This window comes from Diadema setosum, chromosome 11 (genome assembly GCF_964275005.1).
Source record: "Diadema setosum chromosome 11, eeDiaSeto1, whole genome shotgun sequence".
In the NCBI taxonomy this organism is placed as follows: Eukaryota; Metazoa; Echinodermata; class Echinoidea; order Diadematoida; family Diadematidae; genus Diadema; species Diadema setosum.
In genome coordinates this window covers 2,445,076-2,468,339 of record NC_092695.1, presented here as the reverse complement: position 1 = coordinate 2,468,339, position 23,264 = coordinate 2,445,076, and the positions used below count along the sequence as shown (strand labels likewise).

The 23,264-nt window shown below is 36.4% G+C and overlaps 1 protein-coding gene across 1 annotated transcript; it reads right to left on the bottom strand.

The window, feature by feature from the left end:
• Positions 1 to 2,478: 2,478 nt before the first annotated feature.
• Positions 2,479 to 16,268, bottom strand: LOC140234929 (acid-sensing ion channel 2-like). The gene is made up of 9 exons (XM_072314969.1): positions 16,042 to 16,268; positions 12,762 to 12,929; positions 11,485 to 11,643; positions 10,711 to 10,835; positions 7,696 to 7,862; positions 6,838 to 6,982; positions 5,157 to 5,253; positions 3,325 to 3,416; positions 2,479 to 2,612 (listed from the first exon to the last, which is right to left on the bottom strand). Exons 1-9 carry the CDS (start codon positions 16,266 to 16,268, stop codon positions 2,479 to 2,481), a joined length of 1,314 nt encoding a protein of 437 aa, XP_072171070.1.
• Between the last annotated feature and the right edge of the window lie 6,996 nt (positions 16,269 to 23,264).

Sequence of the window (23,264 nt, the reverse complement as noted above, 5' to 3'; positions counted from 1 at the left end):
ACTTTTGATCTGGGCTCCATGCATGACGAGGCCGTAGTATGTGGTAGAAGAATCATCACCAATCTCCAACGCTGCATGATATATGCTGATATTTAACGTCCGGGGGTTTTGTTTTGTTTTGTTTTGCCTTTTTATTAGTTGGGTTGCCTAAATCAAAATCCGGTCTTTTCTTGTTAAGCCCTTAGCCAGCCTGGACTGGAAAACGTACTTCACCGCATTACAATTATCAGTATAAAACCCCATTTGTGTTTGAAATTAAAACGTTTTTTTGGTTTATATATTGACAAATAACTAAAACAGCTTTCCTTATCATATCAATTTAAAAACTGGATATATAAACTTCCAACAAGATTAATTACAATTTAGTTCAAAAGTTTAACGATGCTTCCATTGTCTGAGTGCAAAATTTGTTGTTTTTAATTAAAACTTATTTTCGGTTTATATATTGGCAGATTACCAAAACGACTTTCCTTGTCATATTAATAAAAAGAAAAATGATATATGAACTGCCAACAAGATTCAGTACAATTCAGTTCAAAACGTTAATAATGCTTCCTTTGTCTGAGTGTGAAAATGCTTACATTGAACCGGATATAGCTGTGGTTAAAATAAAAAGAAAATGTCTACGAGCAGAGCTTATAAGATATTGCAAAATCACAAAGAGGTAATAATGAGACATGGGTCCGGCAGCCCGTCACTCACCCCATCTAAACATGGATTGCTTAAAAACAGACGTTCAAACTGATATTCATAAACATATTATTATTATTATACACACACAAACACACACACACACACACACACACCACACACATACACATAAACAAATTGAGACACATGCGCATATTGTTGAAAGGTAAAAAGAACACGACCGCTTTTATTATATATCAATATTCCATTCAATCCAATTCAATGCAAATTGTATTTCATTTTTCGTCCAAAAAAAAAAAAAAAAAAACAAACATAATGATATTCCCTTTCTTTAGTACCGGTGTAATCAGGTTGATCATATATAATTAAAACACAAACTGAATTATTTTCGCCCAGCCTTTAATGAATTTTTGCGACCTAAACTGTCGTGAACATTAAATCTGACTATTAGTCGCGGCATTGAAAGCATAATTTACCATTTGCAGAAGACACAAAAACCCGGTATGATTGCTTTAAGATCTCATATCTTTTTAACAAATAGGGCCTTCTATAGTGGACTTCAGTGCAGTATTTTCATTTTGAACGCTGCATTCATCCCAAAGTCACATCTTTTTAACAAATAGGGCCTTCTATAGTGGACTTCAGTGCAGTATTTTCATTTTGACAATTTTATCCATAAAGTTATTGAATTGCATCACCCTGGCTTTATTTGCCCCTCTTTTTTTTCTGTCTTTTTTTTAGGGGGGGTTATACCCATTTCTTTAATCAGTTTATTTGATTTCTGCAATGGGCTGCATTGCCTTATGAATGATGGCATCTTGGCCCGGGAGAAGCTTTGATTCCGCAAAATAATAGTAATGATACTCTGAGGGCTGTTGAGTAAAGTTTTTTCGTGAAAATTTGTCCCAGACAAGTTATTTTTTACAAATATTTGTACTAGATATTGAATATGGGTCTGCATTAAAGGTAAACGTATATAAAATCAACTTGAATCCATACCTTTTTAATACAATATGATTTTACCTTTTAACATAAACACACTTCTTGCCGAAAATGACATTGCCAAAAAAAGGAAAATAATTAGTTGTGGATTTTGTGACATAAAAATCAGCTCCATTATCTTGATATCTAAATGCAAAGAAGCAAGGCCTGTAGACATGCGAACACACATGTAAGATGCAATACATACGAATTCCAATAATGTGTTAAATATAAACATAAAAGATAATTAAACCTTTGATATAGTAACTCTTAAACCTGCTGAACGTGCATAATATTTTGTCATTTAATGCCTCTGTGTATAATGTTGAAGTTATGTCTATACTGAAGTTCCTATTCATCAATAAAAACATCACACAATAGAGCCACATTGGCAGTATGCATGTAAATTACACATAATTTATCTAAACAGTTATCATGCATATTGATAGTACATTAATCTATTTTTGTGATATGCGCTATATAGAAACGGTTTATTATTATCATCATTACACATGAATAAATATACTATAAATATAAACGTACGCATTCACATACACATTGACACACATACAAACATCTGTGAGAGCTGCAGATAGTATTTCAAACCAATTTTTTTCAGCGTTATTTCAAAGGAGTTTGTGCAATGAAAAACTTACAATATATGAATGTATATTAACCACATATCACATACACTATGTATCTCATGCATATGTCATATATCACAAGTATATTTTTATGTATACATATTGATCTGTTGTCAAAAACTGTATACAGAGCAGATATAAAAACATTTATACGCAGTGTCAAGAAATACATCAAAGTAAAAATGATAAAGGCTGTATTTTTCTAAGATGTAGAAGGCTTTTTCTGTGGTATTCTCCTGGAATGCACGTAGGCCGAGTATCCGATGAGATCAACGATTTCAAACACGGTTAAGACACTCCCTCCCAGCCATAGTCCCAGCGAACCTCCTATATCACCTGGGATAGGAACATATCAATATCATACATCGTCGTAAACTAAAGTGTTTCAGGCTGAAGATTCTGACGATGTGTTAGTGATTAGCTTGGATGATCATCATCATCCTTACTTCTAAAAATCATTTTCACCATCTGCTATTGATAATTTATATAATACATCATCATTATCACTATTGTCTTATAGTTGTTTTTGTTTGCTTCGATTGTGATAGCATGTTTTATAAAGATACCGTATATACGCTGTCGTTGCAGATGAGACACTGCTACTTGACACTCTATTATGATGTCACCCAATAATTTGCAAAGTATGTTGATCCTAAATATACACTCAATCAGTGGATATGTTTGTCTTGGGTTTGTGTTTGTGTGCATGTTTTAGATTTTGTATGAAGATGAATGAGTATAGTCATCTTCGGCTGATCTTGTGGACACCTGTGAAAAACAGCTCTGCTGATCAGGGTGTTCCTCCCTACGATGTCATGATATGGAAATGAATTCAATTCATTTCAGTTCGATGATGCAGATGATTCAGTTCATGATATTCTTAATTTCGGGGGATTTATTAAGACATCCATTCATTTGCATACTATACTTTTTGTAGTTACATAAATAGGTGGACATATTATGATCTACCAACATATAGGAGGCAGGCGTCTTGGCTTCTCTTTCCAGCAGATTTCAAACAATCTCATTCACAACGGACATGACTTACTCATTAGGCTTGCAACACTGTAGTCTGCCTGCTGGGAAATTTTCTGTACGGACAGGTCTTTCATGAAGATATTGACAGCACACGTATTTTTCCTGTTTAAAGGAAAAAAAAGTAAAACTTTCAGTTAGCCGTTTGATAATAATGATGATTATGAATTATCGGTTACTCGGAGCTAAAACGATGCCTCTCCTACTCACATTTTTTGGCAGTTGCATCAGTGTCATGTAGAACCACTACCTGTTTGTTTGTTTTTGTTTTTTTTTTGTTCTATTCTTCTTTTCTTTTTCCATCATGCCTCCGGTACACCCTATAACACTGCACAAGACCATGTGTTCGGATTTTATACCGGACGAATGGCAATGTTTCGGGTTTTACCGGACGAATGGCTCTGTGTGAATCAGTGAAAATCAATGCATGATGATTGACTAAATATAAATATATATATACATATTGATAGAAGAAGAGTCAAAAACTTTGTCCGTGGTACAACATATCGCCAATTCTGGCAAGACTGTTTTTTAAACCATAGATGCAAAGATGCATAACACAAGCAAAATGGAACCTCCCCATCACAATTCTTTCTCCTGTATTGCTCAGTCTTCTGCAATCCTCAATTCGGGTATCACATGCATTTGCTTTCATTGTGGCATCATAATAATTGATTCTAACTAGTTCAAGTCAATCATTTCCATTTATTATGAGAAAAAAAAAGTATTTTGAAAGGCCTATCTCATTACAGAAGATGTGTTCTTGCCTTAGATTTCTGTCTTCAGCTGCACTTATAATTCAATTTGAAATTCAATTCAATTCCAATTCATGTCATATTTTTCAATGAAGGAAGGTACATCAAATATGATAAAATGAAGTGAAACATAATATTCGACTAGAATACCCAGTAAATTGATGTAAACATATAAAACATAGCGGTCATTCTTCGTAAATTTGGCTCTATGTATAAATGCTAGAGAAATATGATGGAACCTGCTTCGAATTAAAGCAAGTTTGTTAAACGTAGGTCCCAAAATCTGAACAGAGTATAAAAAAAAATAGATGAGGAGCACGGGTGCAACATAGGACCAAAATAAAGAAAACAAAAGATAAAATCTATCTCATCAATGCAAGAATGATCACTAACTGGACATTGGACGGGGTCGTGCTGTATGATTCCGCAATGATGCTCGCCATAAAATCAGAAGGGAAGTTTGAGAAGGACACGGACTCGACGTACTGGCGGGAAAAGCAGGCCATGGGACAGTCACATCCCTCCGACGTGTAATTAGCTTCAGGTAAGGAAAAAAAAACACATGTTTAACATCATCATAAACTGGGCTCACGTCGGGATATTCGTAGGCAGATGTTTTAAGGAAGGAATTCACACCAAGTTTTGACTTACTTTCACTGATTCTTTTTCTGGAGTACCCAATACAGCGGATAGATATTAAGTTATTATTGATTCCACTATTCTTTCAAAGACGGAGGCAATTATATTTTTGGTGAGAAGGGGGATGGGGACAAATTCTGACGTACTTTAAAGCTTAAGACCATACAGGCTTCATAGAGAACATCAAGGTGTAATTGCTGATTACGTCCTGGACTCAGCACTCGGTGCACAAGTAACCTTTACACTGAAATATGATATGGCCTTTTGTCACTTCAAAAGGTACATTGATCTCTTATGTTTCGTATTTTTGTATAGGAGCCTGAGCTCCATAAGATACAGCACAATACAAAAACAATAAGATTCAACTCCTGCTGTGACGTCAAGAAATACGTTCAATACTACAAAGTAGTAGACACACCCTGTTGGCAAAAGCAAGTAAAGATTATGATACAATAAGAAAAAGAATCCCCTTGGAGTATGAACAGCCTTACCAATATTTGGTGAGATACATGAGAAGTACTGGTATGCCGTGCATTCTCTGGCTTCGCCTGTGTGTATGAAACACATTAAAGAATCAAATCGGCAGTCCCACATCTAGCTTGCACAAAGCCTTCTTCAAGATATTCTCCTAGTTTCTACATACGGTAGTACATATAGGGTAATCCGATAGCTTCTTTACAATGTTAAAAGGATTTGTAAAACAAAGGAAAATAGTTCAATCTTCATAAATACCGCTGATAATGGGAATTGTTGTAATTCTGTCAAACTTTAAGCAATCTATTCATATCTCATCTAACTGGATCCAACTAAGTTCTCTTCCTGTTACTGGGATGCGTTTGAAGGATTCAATCAATCATGCAAATACTTTATTTTGCAAACTCATACACTGCCATAACATGTGATTTTGATAGACCATGTCACACATACGCGAGGACCCATCAACCATTGCCGACCTCCACAACTAACTGACGACTAAAACTCAGAAATGTTCAGTTGCAGATCGGTTACTGACCGGTTACAGAGTGGCTGACGAGCGTCTTATACAGTTTTTGCGATCAACGAAAACTTAATGAAAGATTGATACAATAGTAGGCAAAAGGTCGGTGACATTCTTTATCAAAGCTGGTTTGACATGAACGATCGGACGCAATGGGATTTTGATGGATTTTTTTTTTGGGGGGGGGGTTGAGAGAGGCACATTCGGCGGCAAGTCTGAGATGCTTCGTCGATCAATCGGGGTTTCGACCGACAGAACAGACTATTATTGGTGATCGGCTGCCTGTCGATCATTTTTAAGTGCGAGTTAACACTTTGCGATCAATCGGCGAAGAAAAGACCGGCCGACTTTTTGGTGACTGTGCAATCGCAGAGTGATTAACGAAACACCTCCGATCAGTCATTGTTCCCAGGCCGATACAGCATGTCAGCGACACATCTAAGACCCTACGGTGATTAGATAACGACTAACCGCCAGCACGTCGCAGCTATATCGGAGGGCATGTCAGTGATTATAAAGAAAACGCAGTTGTACAAAGCACTCGTAATCGACGATACATCGGCGACGTACCGGCGCGGCGTCTAGCCTTTTGACTCGGCCTGGATCCATTGACTAATCAGCCGCGTATCATCGTGTTTTTTTTTTTCCTCTGATTTCATTGACTCGGCCGAGGACCATTGACTAATCGTCGTCGTATGGTTGTTTAATCTCCGACTGAATGCCGACATAATATATACCCCCCCCCCCCCCCGACGATGTTCAAAGGAAACCGTCGGGGAGGGGGGACGTGGTTGTTTTTGTTTGTTTGTTTGTGGGGTTTTTTTTGTCTGTTTGTGTGTTCGTTTGTTTTTGTGAATGCTCGATAGCACACGCGTTGCTGGAAACCCCGACATCGGATCGCAACGTCAAGCTCCCCGACGCCTATATATTTTGGTAGCCGATCGGTTGGCGATTTTCGCCACCGACGAAATATTGTGAATTTTGGTTGATTTTTTGGAGAATTGGCGCTTAGAATAGAATGTATTAACTTGAATTACACTTGTAGCTTAAATTGACACCATTTAGTTCTCTAGTCAAGTCATAATTTTTACTTAAAGTGAGGCATTCATACAGACTTCACGAAAAGATCACTCACCTGTCATAGCAAGAGTCTTGCAGCCACATTGACCAATCAGGAACTCGGACAGACACTCTGTCTTACAAGCGACGTAAGAATAATTGGCGAAGTGATTCAGCGTCTTGTGGCTGCATTGACCGTAGGGCTCTTCGAGGTTGTTTACCTGGAAATCACGAATAAGAAAGACTATGGAACATTGGCGGAGAGCACAAAGACAGATATCATCCGACAGATAAACCTGACGACCATATCCCTTCATGACTTCGATTGCGTCATTAGTCCTTAAACCTTGAACCTGACGATAAAAGATGTTGTGTGTGTATATTAGTTTATGTGTAGATATATAACAAATAAATTCAAATTGAAACGATTTAAATGGGAAATATTCATTAGGTCTTTCTCAAAAACTTTAGATTTCTGGTTGTGAACATTGCTGCTCTTTAGACTCAGCCGCCATTTCTTTTCTTAAACCTTTTTGTTGTAATTGTCCCAACAGCGACAACAATCTAAGTAAGTAAGTAAAGCAAAATACAACGGCATATGGAAAATACAATCATGCAAAATTGAACAAGGTATAAGTTTTGATTCCAGTGTTACAGTTTTATAATCACACACATATTTTACCACATTTTTTCCTTTCCTATCACGAAAGAAACTTATTAACCCGTCTAATCCCAGAAAACACATTTTGTGGCTTTCTGCTCTATCTTCACTTTATTTTTTTTTTTTTATTAATTGGAAATGCTTGATATGAACCAAGTGAGACGCCACCCTTACAATAAAGGCATGGGACTAGGTTAAGCTCCTTGATCAAGGATAAATTGGAATGAATAAAAGAAACAAAAAACTAATCACCTCTATTATTTCTACCCCAACCCATGTCTGCACCCCTGTGGCAATTGCAAAGCTCTTTCCTTCAATCACGGGCTCCGTCCCACGGTCGTAGAGGAGAACTTTAAAGCCAGCTCCGTATCTCGCTGTTGGCTGGAAAAAATATTCAGCCTGGTGGGCGTCCAGAAATATTTCTAGTCCCCGTGAGCTTCCTAGGTTTACCAAACATCGAAGTAAAAAAAAGAATTATTTCTATCAGACGATGACAAAATAATGATGATAGTGACTATATCAACATTTGCAGTACAGCAGAAAAGCAAAACATTATCGGACAATACCCACTTGGATCAATCATATCAGTATTATCCTTGGTATTCTAGGTGGACATACCTTTCTCAGTTACTACAGTGCGTATCAAATTAAAGAAGATAATCCAACTTTGGAGGGCTACTATTTTATAATTGTTAGCTATGGCGAGCGCAATGTTAATTGTGAGGAAAGAAGAACTCTTCCCTTTTTCCATTGGTACCTAATTATTTTGACAAATGTTATGCATGACTGAGCACATGAGCTTTAAAGACAACAATGACAATTTGCTCTTTTTCCAAGTTTGCACGTTATTGTGAAGGAGCAATGCGTGTCTCATTGCATGGGTGAGATCTGTCATTGAAAGTGGTCAAATAGGCCGGCCTGAACGAATGCAGGTTTTATGATCAATAGCCTTTAAAGGAAACTCTAGCCAAAAGAGCAATGTGGATTGAGTGAAAGCAGCAATATTAGTAGAACTCATCAAAGAAAGTTTGAGGACAATCGATGCAAAAGTTATGAATTTTTAAAGTCTTGGTGTTGGAACCGCTGGATGAGGAGACGACTAGAGGTTATGACGTATAAGTGGACAACAAAATAAAGCAAATATAAGAAAATTACCAAAAAGATTTACTCTACTGCAACCGATTGACAATTTGCCCTACATCCACGTAAATAAGCACTTAATTGATCAGTGTTTTAGTAGCAGCCATGATGAAACATCATGGGGGTGTATAAGGATTAGAATCAACACTTGCTGTCGGGCGGAAGCTCGGTTGTCTAGTGGAGATGACGCATGTCCGGAGATCAGGAGGTCGTTGGTTCGAATCCTGCTCGAGTAAACACGCCCATTATTTTTTTTTTCATCGTGGCTACTACAAAAACAGTGATCAATTCAGTGCTTATTTACGTCGATGTAGGGCAATTTGTCAATCAGTTGCAATAAAATAAATCTCGACGGAAGAATTTCAAGAATTTGAAAAAATTCACTTTTCTAGCATTTTGGAAAAGCACATGACTAACCGTTCACAGAAATCAGGGGGAATAATTGCTAACCTTAACATACGTCAGTATCAAGTTCATGGAATGTGTAATTTTCGTGATTTTTTTTTTTGGGGGGGGGGGATTTTCTTTACATTTTCTTTATAATGTTGTCCACTCAAACGTCATACACTCTATTAGTCTCCTCATCCAACAGTTCCAACACAAAAACTTTAAAAATTCTTAACTTTTGCATCGATTGTCCGATTTTCCTCAAACTTTCACTGATGTGTTCTTCTAATGTTGCTGCTTTCACTCATTCCACATCGCTCTTTGGGTTTGGGTCCCCTTTAGCATTGCCACCTGTCCAATTCATTGTAACTTGATCACTACCACAGAAGCCAACCCACACAGTCCATTTTCTCTGTTCATATTCAACACATATCTCGCAGCGACAAACCATGTCTTAAATATGAAAAGAGAAAAACTGATAATGGTTTAGCCTTTATGGGAACGACCAATTTATCACAAATGTGGTCTTGTTGAAGGTTATGAACCATAAAAAGTTAGAAGACGCCCTAAACACAAACTTGCAGTCGTGCAAACTGGCCTGATGATTAACCACTTTCATTGACAGATCTCATCCATGCAATGAGACACGCATTGTCTCACTAAACATGCAAACTTGGTAAAAGTGCAATTTGTCATTGTTGTCTTTAAAGTTCATGTGCTCAGTCATGCTTGACATTTGTCAACACAATTAGGTATCAATGGAAAGAACAAGAGTTCCCCTTTCCCCACAACCAATATTGTACTCTCCATAGATGACAATTATGAAACAGTAGCCCTCCAAAAGTGGATTACCTTTTTATTTTGATACGCACTGTACAAGATTCAGGAGAAGACACCCCTTTTTATACATTAAAAGAGACCTCCGGATGATTTTCAGATTTTTACATTTGAGCAACTATAAAATCAGTTATACTGAGGACAGAGTTTCAGAATTTATGATAATTGGGATGAAGAATGAGAATGTTTTCAAAAATTAGAACAAATTGCCATGGACAAGGATGATGACATGGCAGAGTCACCATAAGAATGCATGAGTTGGGGCTCAAGGAAGCAGAACAAAAGAAAAAGGCATGCATGGATTATACACAGGTGAACTCGCAAGCAAGCGGTATTGTAATGGAATTACACTCTTACATTTCTGAAATATGTGAGCCTCCTATGTCATCATCCTTGTTCAGTGTAATTTGTTTAAGGTTTTTCAGAGTATTGTTTCTGTAGTCAAGAACCACAATAAATTCCAGAAATATATACATGGAGTTGTCGATTTATGTACTACATGATGTGAAATTATGAAAATCGTCTGGAATGTTCCTTTAACGTGATTGAGGTCACAAGATACGTTTGTTTGGTAATTGTCCAAAGTTAACAGCTGAACCACGTGTGGGCTTTGAACCTAGGATCTTTTGTGTTCAAATCCCCTCTTTCCAAACAAGAATAGCACTACACCTGTCACACCATTTGAGTCACGTATTTCGTTTTCCAATAATTATTGAGTACATGCGTTACAACAATGGGAATATCAGAAATGAATACACGATAAATATGACCACCAAAAAATTGAAATCGAGATTTTTTACATTCCTTTCCTTCTGTAACGAGTCGTTTTTAGTGTGGATGACAGAAAACTGTGATCGTTCTTGTACATAAGGAGAGGGCGATGGAGACCCTTTAAAAACTGGGGGAGGGGAGGAGTATCATTACCTGCATTGGTGACTACAAGACCCTCTTCACCGTTGTCGATATCATTGAACACGAAGCAGATTCCCCAATCTGTCATTTTCATTGTCATCACAGAGTGATTCAATATTTCTTGGTTCCAATGCACCCTAAGTCACATAGCGATAGAAGGAAGATTACATGTTTTTTACCACATCATCCAGATTCACGTGATATAACATTTATATCCTTTGTGCAGTCTGCTCTTTTCTTATATTGTTTCTCTCTTTCTGCACGAAATATTATCAAATATATTAAGTAAAAAATATAACACATTAAGAAAAAAAAACAATATATATAATACTAGAACGGAGAAACCAGTTAACATATATACCAAAGCACTTCGCTTTAGATCTTCGGGTCCAGCAATATCTATATGTCATTAAAACAATATATTTATTTTATGTTATTATCTTATTTCAACATATTTTGACAGGATAACAAGATCAGCAAGTGAATGCTGTTTTACATCAAGGTTCTGTACAATCCAAATATATAAATATAAAATCATTGTACATAAATATAAGCATAAAAACCACTACAAACAAGCAATCAGAGTTGAAAGGAGCAATACGTCTGGTTGAAATCAGTAGTAACCAGATCTATGTATGATTTGACAAAACAATATGATAGAAAAGGATATAATTATTAAAACATATATATATATGTACACCATCTGTGACATATCATTGCTTTTATCTGACAAGAGTGCAAAATTAGAATAACAGTCACACTTCAATCATGTCAATGGAACCTTACGACAGAACTGTTTCACTGAGCAGATGCGAGAAGTTGTAGTACATGTCTGTCATTTCGTAGGATGACAGAACAGATCGGTATCTTGATATGTTGAGATGATCCCCCAATTGCCACTCTTGGAGAAATTCTCTCATCTCGGGGTCCTTCAGCTGTGATGAACTGTTTGATTAAAAAAAAAAGGAATAGTATCTTAAAGGGGATGGCTAGTAACCGATCAGTGGGAATCAGTGGGAATGCTGAGGGATGATTGTTCCAATCCTTGTGGATTCATTTAAGAGTACATTATATATCTACTGTTGTGTGAAAATTATTTGCTTCAGAACGGTCTCGTATTCAAGTAATGTGCAGATTAATGCCCCGTCACTGACCAGGGACGCTTACCTGGAAGCATTAAACTGCACATTACTTGAATATGAGACCATTCTGAAGCAAATAATTTTCACACAAGAATAGATATATAATGTACTCTTAAATGAATCCCACAAGGATTGGAACAATCATCCCTCAGCATTCCCACTGATTCCCACTGATCAGTTACTAGCCATCCCCTTTAACAACAGCAAACCTACAGTTCACGGTAGACGTATTCAACGCTCGTCTCGATGAAATATAGGCATAGTGGGATGTTTCTAAAAGAATGTCGTTCTTCAATGTTACAAGATCAAATTAAAATTATAGTATACCACTAGTTTCCCTGTTCAGTTTTGAAGCCTTTCAGAATTCACTTGAAAGTGTTCTTACAATTCGCAGAAAAAAATTCTTCTTAACTTATTCTAGTTTTTGCGTTAATGGCTTCCATGAAAAGGTTTTGAAAATCTTATTTTTATCTGGGAATTAGAATACTACTGAAGATTATTGAGACACACAGCATACCATAAAATGTAAGCCTATCTCAACTGTTAGTGAACATCGATTTTAATTGTTTGTACAACATCTGTGCTGCTTTCTCCTACATAAACGCTAATAACAAGCCCCACCCACATGAACTACTACTTACACTTCATTATGCTTCTAAGATGGAATTGTTTTTATCTTTATTACAGATATTTGATTGTTGGGTAAAGGCCAAAGGAATCGTCCAAAGACTTGAAGGTTTTATGAGTTTGAGAGTAAATGTACATGTTATATTATACGAAAGTGGATTACTTTGATATCGTATCAGAACTTTTTCAGGTATTCACTGCTCATGAACTTTGTAAGAAATATGTTTGAGCGCGTGTTTGTGTGTGTGGGGGGGGGGGTGAGTGAGTGTAAGATAGAGTTAGATGTTATCATACTTGAAGGCGTTGATATTGCAGATGGCGACGGACGGAAATGGTACGGAGTCTTGGTGCTCGTAGACCACGTCCACACTCACTGGAGTGGATAGATAATGGCGGATCCTGTCGGTGATTTGCTGGGTCAAGATTGAGACACCAGTGAGTAAAACAAACAGCCAAATTGTCCTGCCAAAAACCAAAGACAAAATGGATTTCAAATAATAGGCTTAAATATTCAAGTTTTCATCATTTTTTTCACCTTATTACGCGTTTCTTATCTAATGTTTACTAAAGAAAGAAATGATATGTGACAGCAGGAACAGTGAAAAATATCTACACGACCCAGATTATAGGTCAAGAGCACTTGAATGATTCATATTAATGGAATTCTAGCCTCAAGTTCTTGGTTTTCTTTTTTATGGGATGAAAAATTGCCCTACATCGACGTAAATAAACACCGAGTGAGTGTCTCAAGTAGTAGCCATGATAGAAAAAGAAAGAAAAACAAATCATGGGTGTACATACTCGGGCAGGTTTCGAACCTGCGACCCCCTGATCACCAGGCAGGCGTATATAGGTCACCAAGATTTTGCCCTATAGCCAATGAAAGTTCTAATCATTTCAGCATGAAGCGGGTACTGAGAAATTGTTCAAATTAATGAAATTCTGGAGATGAGTTTTTGGGGGTTTGTTTAACTGATGGATGAATTTCCCTATATCGACGTAAATTAGCACCGACTTTAGTTAGTGTTAGTAGTAGCTATGTTTACAAAAAATCAACGCAAGAGTATGTATGCCTGTGAGTTTTTTTAATCATTGCTACTACTAAGTAGATATTAATTCGGCGCTAATTTACGTTGATGTAGGGCAATTCGTCAATCGCATGCACAATTTGAATTCAAGTTAATGGAATTTTGTTAGTGCATTAAAACTAAAATGTATAGAAAAGAAGTGAAACATTAAACTTCCATCCAGTATGTGGTTGTTGTTTTTTTTTCATCAGCAATTTAAAGATGTCAGTGAAGACGCATGTGCAAAAAAGAAGACGACAATAACTATCGTGAACTAGATATTCATCTATTCACTCCTCAAGGTGTTTACACTTTGTTGGCATGTTTAACTAACTACTTGTACATGTTGCCTAGTATGACAGAAGTGACAAGATTAAAGTGCATAAGCTTAATATAAATGCACATAGAATGTCATTATTTTTTTTTTTTGGTATGGAGAAAAAAGGCAGAGAAACCTGCAGAGAAAACTATGCAAATGGAATATGCGTATAGAATCACATATTTATGACGTATTCTGTGAGCGGAAAGATATATAGTAAAGGAGTAGCGGTATACGCATTACCTTTTACATAGGGGCCTGATATTCATGTACAGTAATTTTGGCTTGCTGTCGTTTGACTTTTTAGCAGCATGATCTTCTGAGAGTAGTCGCAGACTGTAAGTCAATAGCATTTATCATGGTCATATGAAATACACATAAAATGAAAATTCTCTTCCAAAAAAAAAAAAAAAAAAAAAACCTCTCTCAAACAATTTACCTTAGGAGCGAAATGTACTTGTGAGTTCAATTTTCAATGACATTTGTTCCAATGATCCAAATATTTCCAGTGCATTATAAAATATGATAATATTAGCGAGTTTTCGGTACATCTAAATGTTCGTTAATAGGAAATGAAATAGGGCACGCTAATTCAAATATTATTATGCCGTTATTCCGAATCATCTTTTAAGGAAAATAATCTGTCTAACATAAGTTTACCTCAGATATTTTTTTTTTGTTGTACCAGACAACAGTGAGTCTATTCTCTTTCTCTTTTTTATATCCGTTCCTATGCATTCATACCGGTATATGCACCCAATCAATCGCAATATCAAACCAGGGAGCGTTTTATTGTTTTATTATTGCATTTACATCATGAAGTACAGTATGCTTGTGTCCACGATGGCGTGTGTTGTACCATAGTCTCATTTCCCCCTTTTTCTTCTTTTTCCTTTGTTTTTCTTTCTTTTTTCCTTCCTAAGTTAATTTCATGTCAGTTGACATTGGTTTCTTTGATTTTGTGAACGTATTTTCCGAGGGTCCCATACTATACAAGCTTTGATTTTTAGTGGGACCCTCCACTTCCATTCTAATCTTTGTATTATGTATATGTACATACCTTAGAAAGGAAATTCTGTTGTTACTCGTGACCACTTGTACGTTTTCCTTGAAATTGTTACAAACATGTTCTGTAAATGCATTGTATATGATTTTCCCTGTTTATTCAATGGAAATGGAAATAAAATTGAAATTGAAAGTGAAAGTGAAATGTTCGTTATTTTGAAAATGAAATAAGACGCGTACGAACGAACATTTGAAATTACAAGCCTTATTTCGTTGTAGGATTAATGATTATTCGGGAGGGGTTCATCTTCGGATGACGAATTTCGGGGAATATCGAGCTTTATTTCATTTTCGGATGTACGAACCATCGGAATAAAAACAGTAACTCTATGTAGCAGTGAAAGTGACACACACACACACACACACACACACACACACATGTACGGAAGTGCAAACCTTTATCTCGAGCAAACTTTGTCACCTTAATAACACATTCTCATTTTGAAACCCAGCGGATTTATGGCGTTATTCCATTAGCTTGTTATGGACTCAAATAGTAATGTACACAAAACAATTATATGTCAGCAGACTGACAGGCAATATATTATGAACGTGATCATATAGCTAACTTCAGTAATTATCGAGCTAATTTGAGCAGTGTGACAGCAACTAAATTATTGTCTAATTACTGTCACGATCCGTAATTATAGTGCGTTATTTAGATCGTAACATTGCCTAGTTTTGTTCAATAGCCCATAATATCAAAGGCATAATTAACCACTTGCAGATGAAACAAAAACCCAGCAGTGGTGCCTCAAAATAGTTCTAAAATATTAGTTAGGGATAGAAAATACCACTGTCTGAATCAGTATCATCAATGTTAGGTATTGATAGATATCAAAAATGTGAACATAAGTTATGATAAAAAATATTCCAAGACGAAACCATCTACAGTTATGGTTTGTTGAGAAGAAAGTGATATCTCCTTATATTTCAGGATTTATTGCGATTTCTTTTTCTTTTATACGGGAGGATGTTTTGAGGATACTTATGCGTCAAATGTGATAACTTGAACTTTTTTTTTTAATCGCAGCTGCCAAAGGTTAACAGGACCTTGAAACCGAGATTGAATTTATGATATTTCCTGCTATTCAAATTTGCCTCCTGCAGATCTGATAATTACCTCCTCCATCTGACTTCCGTTGGATTGAAAGCGTACTTCATCCCGGACAGGTTCACAGCTTCCGGAATGTACTTGTAGAAGATGGCGTACCAAGAAACCTTGTCCCGATAGATCTGGGCTTCTACGGGTTTGTCCAGTCCGACTTTACCATCACTTACCACGTCTACGAAGATCTTCTTCTTGGTTATGTCCTTTAAAGGACGGACATCGACGTGGTTGATGGGCATTTTTCGTCAGAGACAGACGTCTTCCGGTAGCAGCAAATTTAGGAGTTGAAAAAGAAAGTGTTTAAATGATTTTTCCACCATTCTGTCTGAGTGCAACCAATTAACGTATCCAGCGGACTAAATTGTAATCGAATAAGATAATCTTATTGCCCAAACCAGTATTTAAGTTCTTTCCCACTTTTTTTTTCATTTTGAAAAAAAAAAATATGTATGTAGATCTTCCCTGTGTAAAATATAACTTCTTATCATTTATTTTTTATCTTCAAGATGGGCAAATGAGAGCAATTAGAGAACACAGAGAAGGTTTTTAATGTCCCCTGACGATTTGAAGGGAGTTTTCACCAGCTTAACCTGTTGAGGACGAGTCCCGAGTATACTCGGGCAAGTGTGTATGGAAAATGAGTGTTGTAGCAAATTCAGTCCATCCTCAATGGGTTAACATACGTCCAGCGAATGCCACGATAATTGTGAAAATTCCATAGAATAAAAATCGCATGTTCCGAAAATATTTGATGAAAAACAAAGAGAGAGAGAGAGAGAGAGAGAATGAAGCGAAAGTATTCAACATTTACCTGTCAGTAGAACGATTACCAGTAGACAGTCTTCCCGTTGCGTTCCTTATTTAGATCCCCGCTATATTCCACTGAGTGTTGCAGGTGAACTAGTACAACGGACGTCCTGGCTTCTAGCAATATCGCTATTAAAGTGATGTAATGGGAGTCCTAATTCCTTTTGACAGCAGTGTGACCATTTCAGCAAACCAAGCCATGGCATCGACATGACATTAACTATGAAGATATCACAGTGACAAGCAAGTAGTCAACAAGCAGTATTCGTTTATTCTTGGCTGCACTCACGTTAATTAAACGCCAAGCAACATTCATTATGAACTTCGCTTGGCTTCCCAGAGATGGCTAGGCCAATAATAGACCTGCACAAACGGGCGAATCTCTTTTCCTAGACACAATCAACGTTTACGCAACACCATTGTTATTTACTAACGTGTCATTAGACACCATTTCTACCCGTTCGTGAGCCCATGATGACCAACATTTATGAAACGAACTGGATGAAATGGATGGGGCAGGAATATCCCCTTCACCCACGAATTACCTGTTGCATATTATCCATTAGAAGTTCATATTCTTAGTATACAATATATATATATATATATATATATATATATATATATATATGGTATATTTGAAAGTTTTTCTACATAAATATTAAATAATGTAAGATGCGTTGGTCATTTATCAAACAAAATTGTGACGTGATTGTCATCTATTGCTCAAATCATTTGAAAACCTAGTATCATAAACGCAGCAGCAACCAAAAATGGGTAGGGTGTAGGGAGGAGATATCACCCCTCCCCCAACGCACACACACAACCCAAATTAAAAAAAAAAAAAAAACACACACACACACACACACACACGAGGTAGCCTGTGCAGATTTAAAATTGTAATTTAACAACCTTTTACTCTAATATTTGGAAAATTTTGATTTTAAAAAAGGACAATAAGTTTGATAATATTTAAGAAAGATAATAAAAGAAAGAAAAAAGAAAACTTTCTTCAGAAAAAGAATTCTTCAGTCAATTTTGTTCAAGTGTACCCTGCTTGTCGAAGGGAATTGGGATGGTGCATTGCGTGAATGTTAGATAAAGTTCCATCACCATGCACAAAAGAAATAAGGACATAGATAAACGAATCTGTAATTTAGAGTGCATTCATTGTTTTACTTTTTAATAGCTGTCATGAGCTTTATTTACAACTTGATTGTACAATGTATATGTCAAGTACGAGCATAATAGAAATGAACACACCCTTAGAATGCGCACTGAAAGATCTTCCCGAACCTGCTTTGCATAATGTGTCGTTAAAAGCTGCATGTTTTCGACTGTCTTAGTAGTCATGGAGAGATGGATTAAGAGGAAACGGGAAAAAAAAGCATGATGGACTTGCAAAGATTACGTAACTGTTAGTCCCTAATAGCTGTTTGTCAATATTTGCTACGCATTTTTTCGTTGTTGTTTCTTTTGCAACCACATGTTTAATCAAACACATTTATACGTCTAACTTCAATTCAATTTCAAGGGAGAAGATCACATCACTTTTAGGGTAATCTTTATGAATATAGAGTGAAATGGGTAATTAAACCAGGTAAAACAAGGAAGTAATTGAGCATTACAAATCACAAGATGCATGCCATAGTCCATCTAACAATGTCCAATGCATTATGCCAATCAGACACAACATTGGTTTAAGATGAAGATGTCTTTCCTCACAATTTTTGGACAATTATTTAAAGAATTTAAAGCACATCATAGTGAAAATGCGGGAATTTAAAGGTCCTGTTTACCCTTGGGAGCAGTGATAAAAAAAAATCAAGATATCTTTGATGCATATGTGTCTGTTGTATCACAAAACATCCCACCACATAAAGCCTAAATTATAAGGAGATATCAATTATCATCCTTCTACATAATGTGATCCTTGATGCGATAGCAAAACGAATACCGCATACTATATTTTGAAATGTATGTAGAACACAGGATGATTAATGTTTTAAATACGATAAAGTGTGAGAAGAAATAAATCTTTTGTGATTATGTCATTTTCTTATCATTTTTTGTAACCGTAAACATTGTCTAGTGGCTCCTCATTTTGCAGTGCTAGTATAATAGGTGTCATTCGACAAGTTATATCAATTAATGAATACATCACGAAAGAAAGAGGTACCTTATATACATGTACATCTTTGAATACACAGAATGACATAACTCCCTTGGGATATTTATGTACCAGTTAACTAAAGACGAATTACCTTATGCTTTCACTCCCATGTTTGTAAAAAATGAAGTTATACATTCCTACCCTACAAGACAGGAAAATTCATTTCATTTTTTTCCCGTAAGAACTGCATTTGCTCTTGAAACGATAGTACATGCAGGTCCGACATTCTGGAATAGCCTTGACTCTAACATCACTGAATCGTTGTCACTGAATTGTTTTAAACGTAAACTAAAAAAAAAAAAAATCTCTCGTGCAGGCTTATGTCTAATCATGCAACATGCAATTTTATTCGAACTCCCTCTTCTTTATCAGATTCGTCATTTATTAGGTTTCCAGGTTTGCTCTTCGTTCTTTGTATTGAGTAATTTATGTCAAGGCTACTCCTGAATTGATGAATCATTATGTATCATGTGCATTTTGGTGCATTTCTACAGTTACGTAACTATGTTGCTGTTTGTTTGTGTTGTTGTTGTTGTTGTCGTTGTTGTGTTATATTGCTGAATGGGTTCAAATTATGGATTCCCGCATATAAAAAACGATTCCCTGATATGACAGCGGTATTTTGCGAGTGGAATTCCATAACTTCTCGGTATAGCGGGCTAAAAGTACTTCAGGTGACTGATATCTTTTGCATCCAAACAGCTGTATTATAAGTAGTGGACGTAAAGGTTGGGTAGAAAGGGTTTTCATGTATCCTCAAATACGAGATGCACTAAAGCAACTATAATTGATGACATATTGGAGAATCATACAAGTATGCCTGAGCACAGACTCTCCTCTCTATCTCTCTCTCTCTCTCTCTCTGACTTCTATATCGATTCATATGTTTATGTAATACACACCTATTTAAGCATGCACAACTGTACATATTAAAATATGAATAATTATTTCTATGTAATACATTTTATTTGGTTATACAGAGAGGGAAAGAAAGAGACACGGAGGGTAATTTTATGCGTGTGTCTGCTATTTCAGTATGTATCAATCCGCCAATTTTCATCTCCCGGTCAATTTATTGTTTTCCCCTTTCTCTCTATATTCTGTCTCTCCTCCGCACTTCCTGTCGTACCTACGTCCGGACGTTTAGTCCGGAAGATACGAACGATACAATACAATCTCCAGCAGTTCTTTCATTCGCAAACAACTGGCAAAGCTACATCAAGTATGCTGAAATATCATATTATTTTCTTCTTGATGGTCTTGCTGCATTTCACGATCTATCCGCACTCTCCTCAGGTCGCGTTCGCAAGTAGATGTAGGCAGAGTGGACGATGAGGTCTAGAAATTCGAAGACGGTAAGAATGCTTCCGCCCAGCCACAGCCCAAGGGAGCCACCGATATCACCTGCCACGGGGAAAAGTAAAGTGCATCCCTTGATCAATGTTACTCCTTTACGAAGAGCGAAACAGACCAGTCAATGTTTCATTGACATCAGACAAATTGTCACAAGTTACGAAGTTAGCACAAGGAACCAGCGATCACTTGTTAGCATGAGCGATGAAGTCAACTACATGATAGAGTTTATTTCTTATATGGAGAGCAGAGGGAGACCGTCACAGCTTGTGTGACGCTAGGGGAAAAAAGATTGTGAATAGAATGAGTAAAATAAACAATTTCTAAGCAAGAAAGACAAAGTCAAGCCAATGATAAAGTTGTCTCTGTTAGAGAGTAGAATTAAAGTTGCGTTTTCTTTAAATCAGACCAAAACCTAAATTTGACATTTGAAAGGGCAAAGATACCACTTGTTAGCAGGAAAGACAAGATGCTTAAAACATTTTGACAACTTTGAATTGAGGAAGGGCTAGAATGATTATGGTGGAAACAATTCACATTTTCACACGAGGAGAACGAGAACAGTTTTGCATACATACCATTCTAAAAAGTTTTATGTGAAGTTTTCCAAACCAATGATATAGATGCCATAATTAAAATCATGATGAAACTGAAGTGTGGAGGACGCAACAGAAATATACTTACAAAGCAAACTAAAAAAGCTATATGCAACTTTCTGCTTGGTCCTGTACACAATCATGTCCTTGAAGAATACGTTGATGCCGCATATGTTGTCCCTGGATTTCATAAAGAGAATTCACCTTCAAGATGACGATAATGATAACTACGAAAGGCCTTTCTTTGCCTAAAGCCATCTTGTATAAATTAAACTAGAAAGAATATAATGTTGGTTATTATGAATAATGATTGACTCTTAAAAACTGTCATATTCTAATCAAAATAAAAGCAGAATTTCTTTCAGCGTTTTCTTTTTTTTTTCACAAGTTTCACCTGTTTTCCCGATGAAGTGTTATTGGTCACAAGCAATGTGCTGATGTCATATTGCATCACAGGTCGCTCAACCAGCACGTAAATATTCAATAACTTTCTTTCTAGCAATGGAATTAATTCACATTTTGTGTCAGATCATTTAAATGCTGCAGTAACTGAGCAATTACGACTGCTAAAAAAAAAGCAATTCTATATTAAGTCAAGTTATAGTAGTTAAACATGAGCAACAGTTATGACTTTTAGGTTCTCTCACCTTATCATGCTTATTTGCATAATACTGCTAAAACCGAACTCGTATCTTGAAAACAAGTGAATCTCAGAAATCTGCGACTTCCTTATTTGGTATTCCGTTTCGTGAATATTAACTGCCATATTGTCACTCGACTTGAATATTGATTCCTTATTTGTTGTTGTTGTTGTTGTTGTTGTTGTTGTTGTTGTTGTTTTTGATCGTCTAAAAACAGCACTTACTTGAAATAACTTTCGTTAATGCCATAAATGTCGCTGTATGCTTCTCGGTAGAAAGCACTTGGGTGTTCGGCGTGGGTCACCGATGCTGAGTACGTTACGCTTGAACATTCCAGCGGGCATCGGCAGGTGGTATTTGACATGAACGAATCTGATACGCAGATAAAATCGTGACTAGTTAGAAGTATTTCCTTTAATGTCATTTCTAAAAACACGAAATATCTATATACACATAATAGCCAAAAATTGCTACAATATCGTAACAAAGGAAAATATTGTGAACTGACAATAAATACTTTGGATTTGGTGGCCTTTCTGATTATACGAAATTGAAACTGATGGAAATGAAGGAGAGTGCTAGAAAGCAGGGCTTGTAATTTGCAGTCTCGTTGTGAATGATAACTGTTTACTGATAATAGTGCTTACGCAGATTGCTTAAAAACAAGAAAGAAAAAACATGTACACACACACACGCACACATACACAAACAAACAAACAAAAACAATCACAAGGCATCTCTCTCTCTCTCTCTCTCTCTCTCTCTCTCTTGGTGCTAAAAAATATAGCTTAGAAAGAATAACGGGAAGAGACTAAGGTGGACACGGAAAAGGGGGTAGGAAAAGGAATTGAAGGGCCAATACCAATGCACACGAGATAAAAGATGAGAGATTTTGCGAGCTTGCGAGGTTTTGCAAGTTTTAAGAGTAATTGCCACTGATCACCTCGTCCTGATTTGAGCCTTCTCTTCAATACTGCATGGTGTTCAAAACCTCGGCCCTTCTTCCGGATCATACAAACAATCAGACTCACACTTACACAAACACAAACACAAACACTGATACTAACACTAACACACCTTTGCTGTATCGCGCAGGCCAGTAACCGAGTATGTCCAGGAATGTAGGCCTTTGGTTAAAGCATTGATTAGCATGCACGATCTTATGTATCTTCCTAAACTGAGCTTTCGATATTATTGTATTTGCGACAGACGCACATTATTTCTGTCAACATCGCTCCAGATTACTAAGTATTCAATAAACTCCGCAGACAACATTTTGTTGTCCCTGAGCACTTGACATCCTTCAGAAGCCGCCATGGGCTTAATCATATTGACTGCGAGAATGCGTGCATAAATGTACGCACTTCGCAATCCTATTTTGACACTGAGTAATTGAATGACAATTCAATTCAATTCAATTCAATTCATTTATTTTCATTCTTCTTCTTTTTTCTTTTTCAACAAAAACATAACACAAGATAGATCAAGTTTTACATCATAAACAAAGAACATTTGTCTTAATTAATAAATGGTATCAATAAACATAGGAGCGCATACTGGCAAAAAAAAAATAATACAAAGTCATGCTTCAGTTGAAAAAAAAAAAAGGAAGATGTCATTGTTCTTCTGCTAACGATAAGTCATGACACCAAAGCGATCAAATGCCCA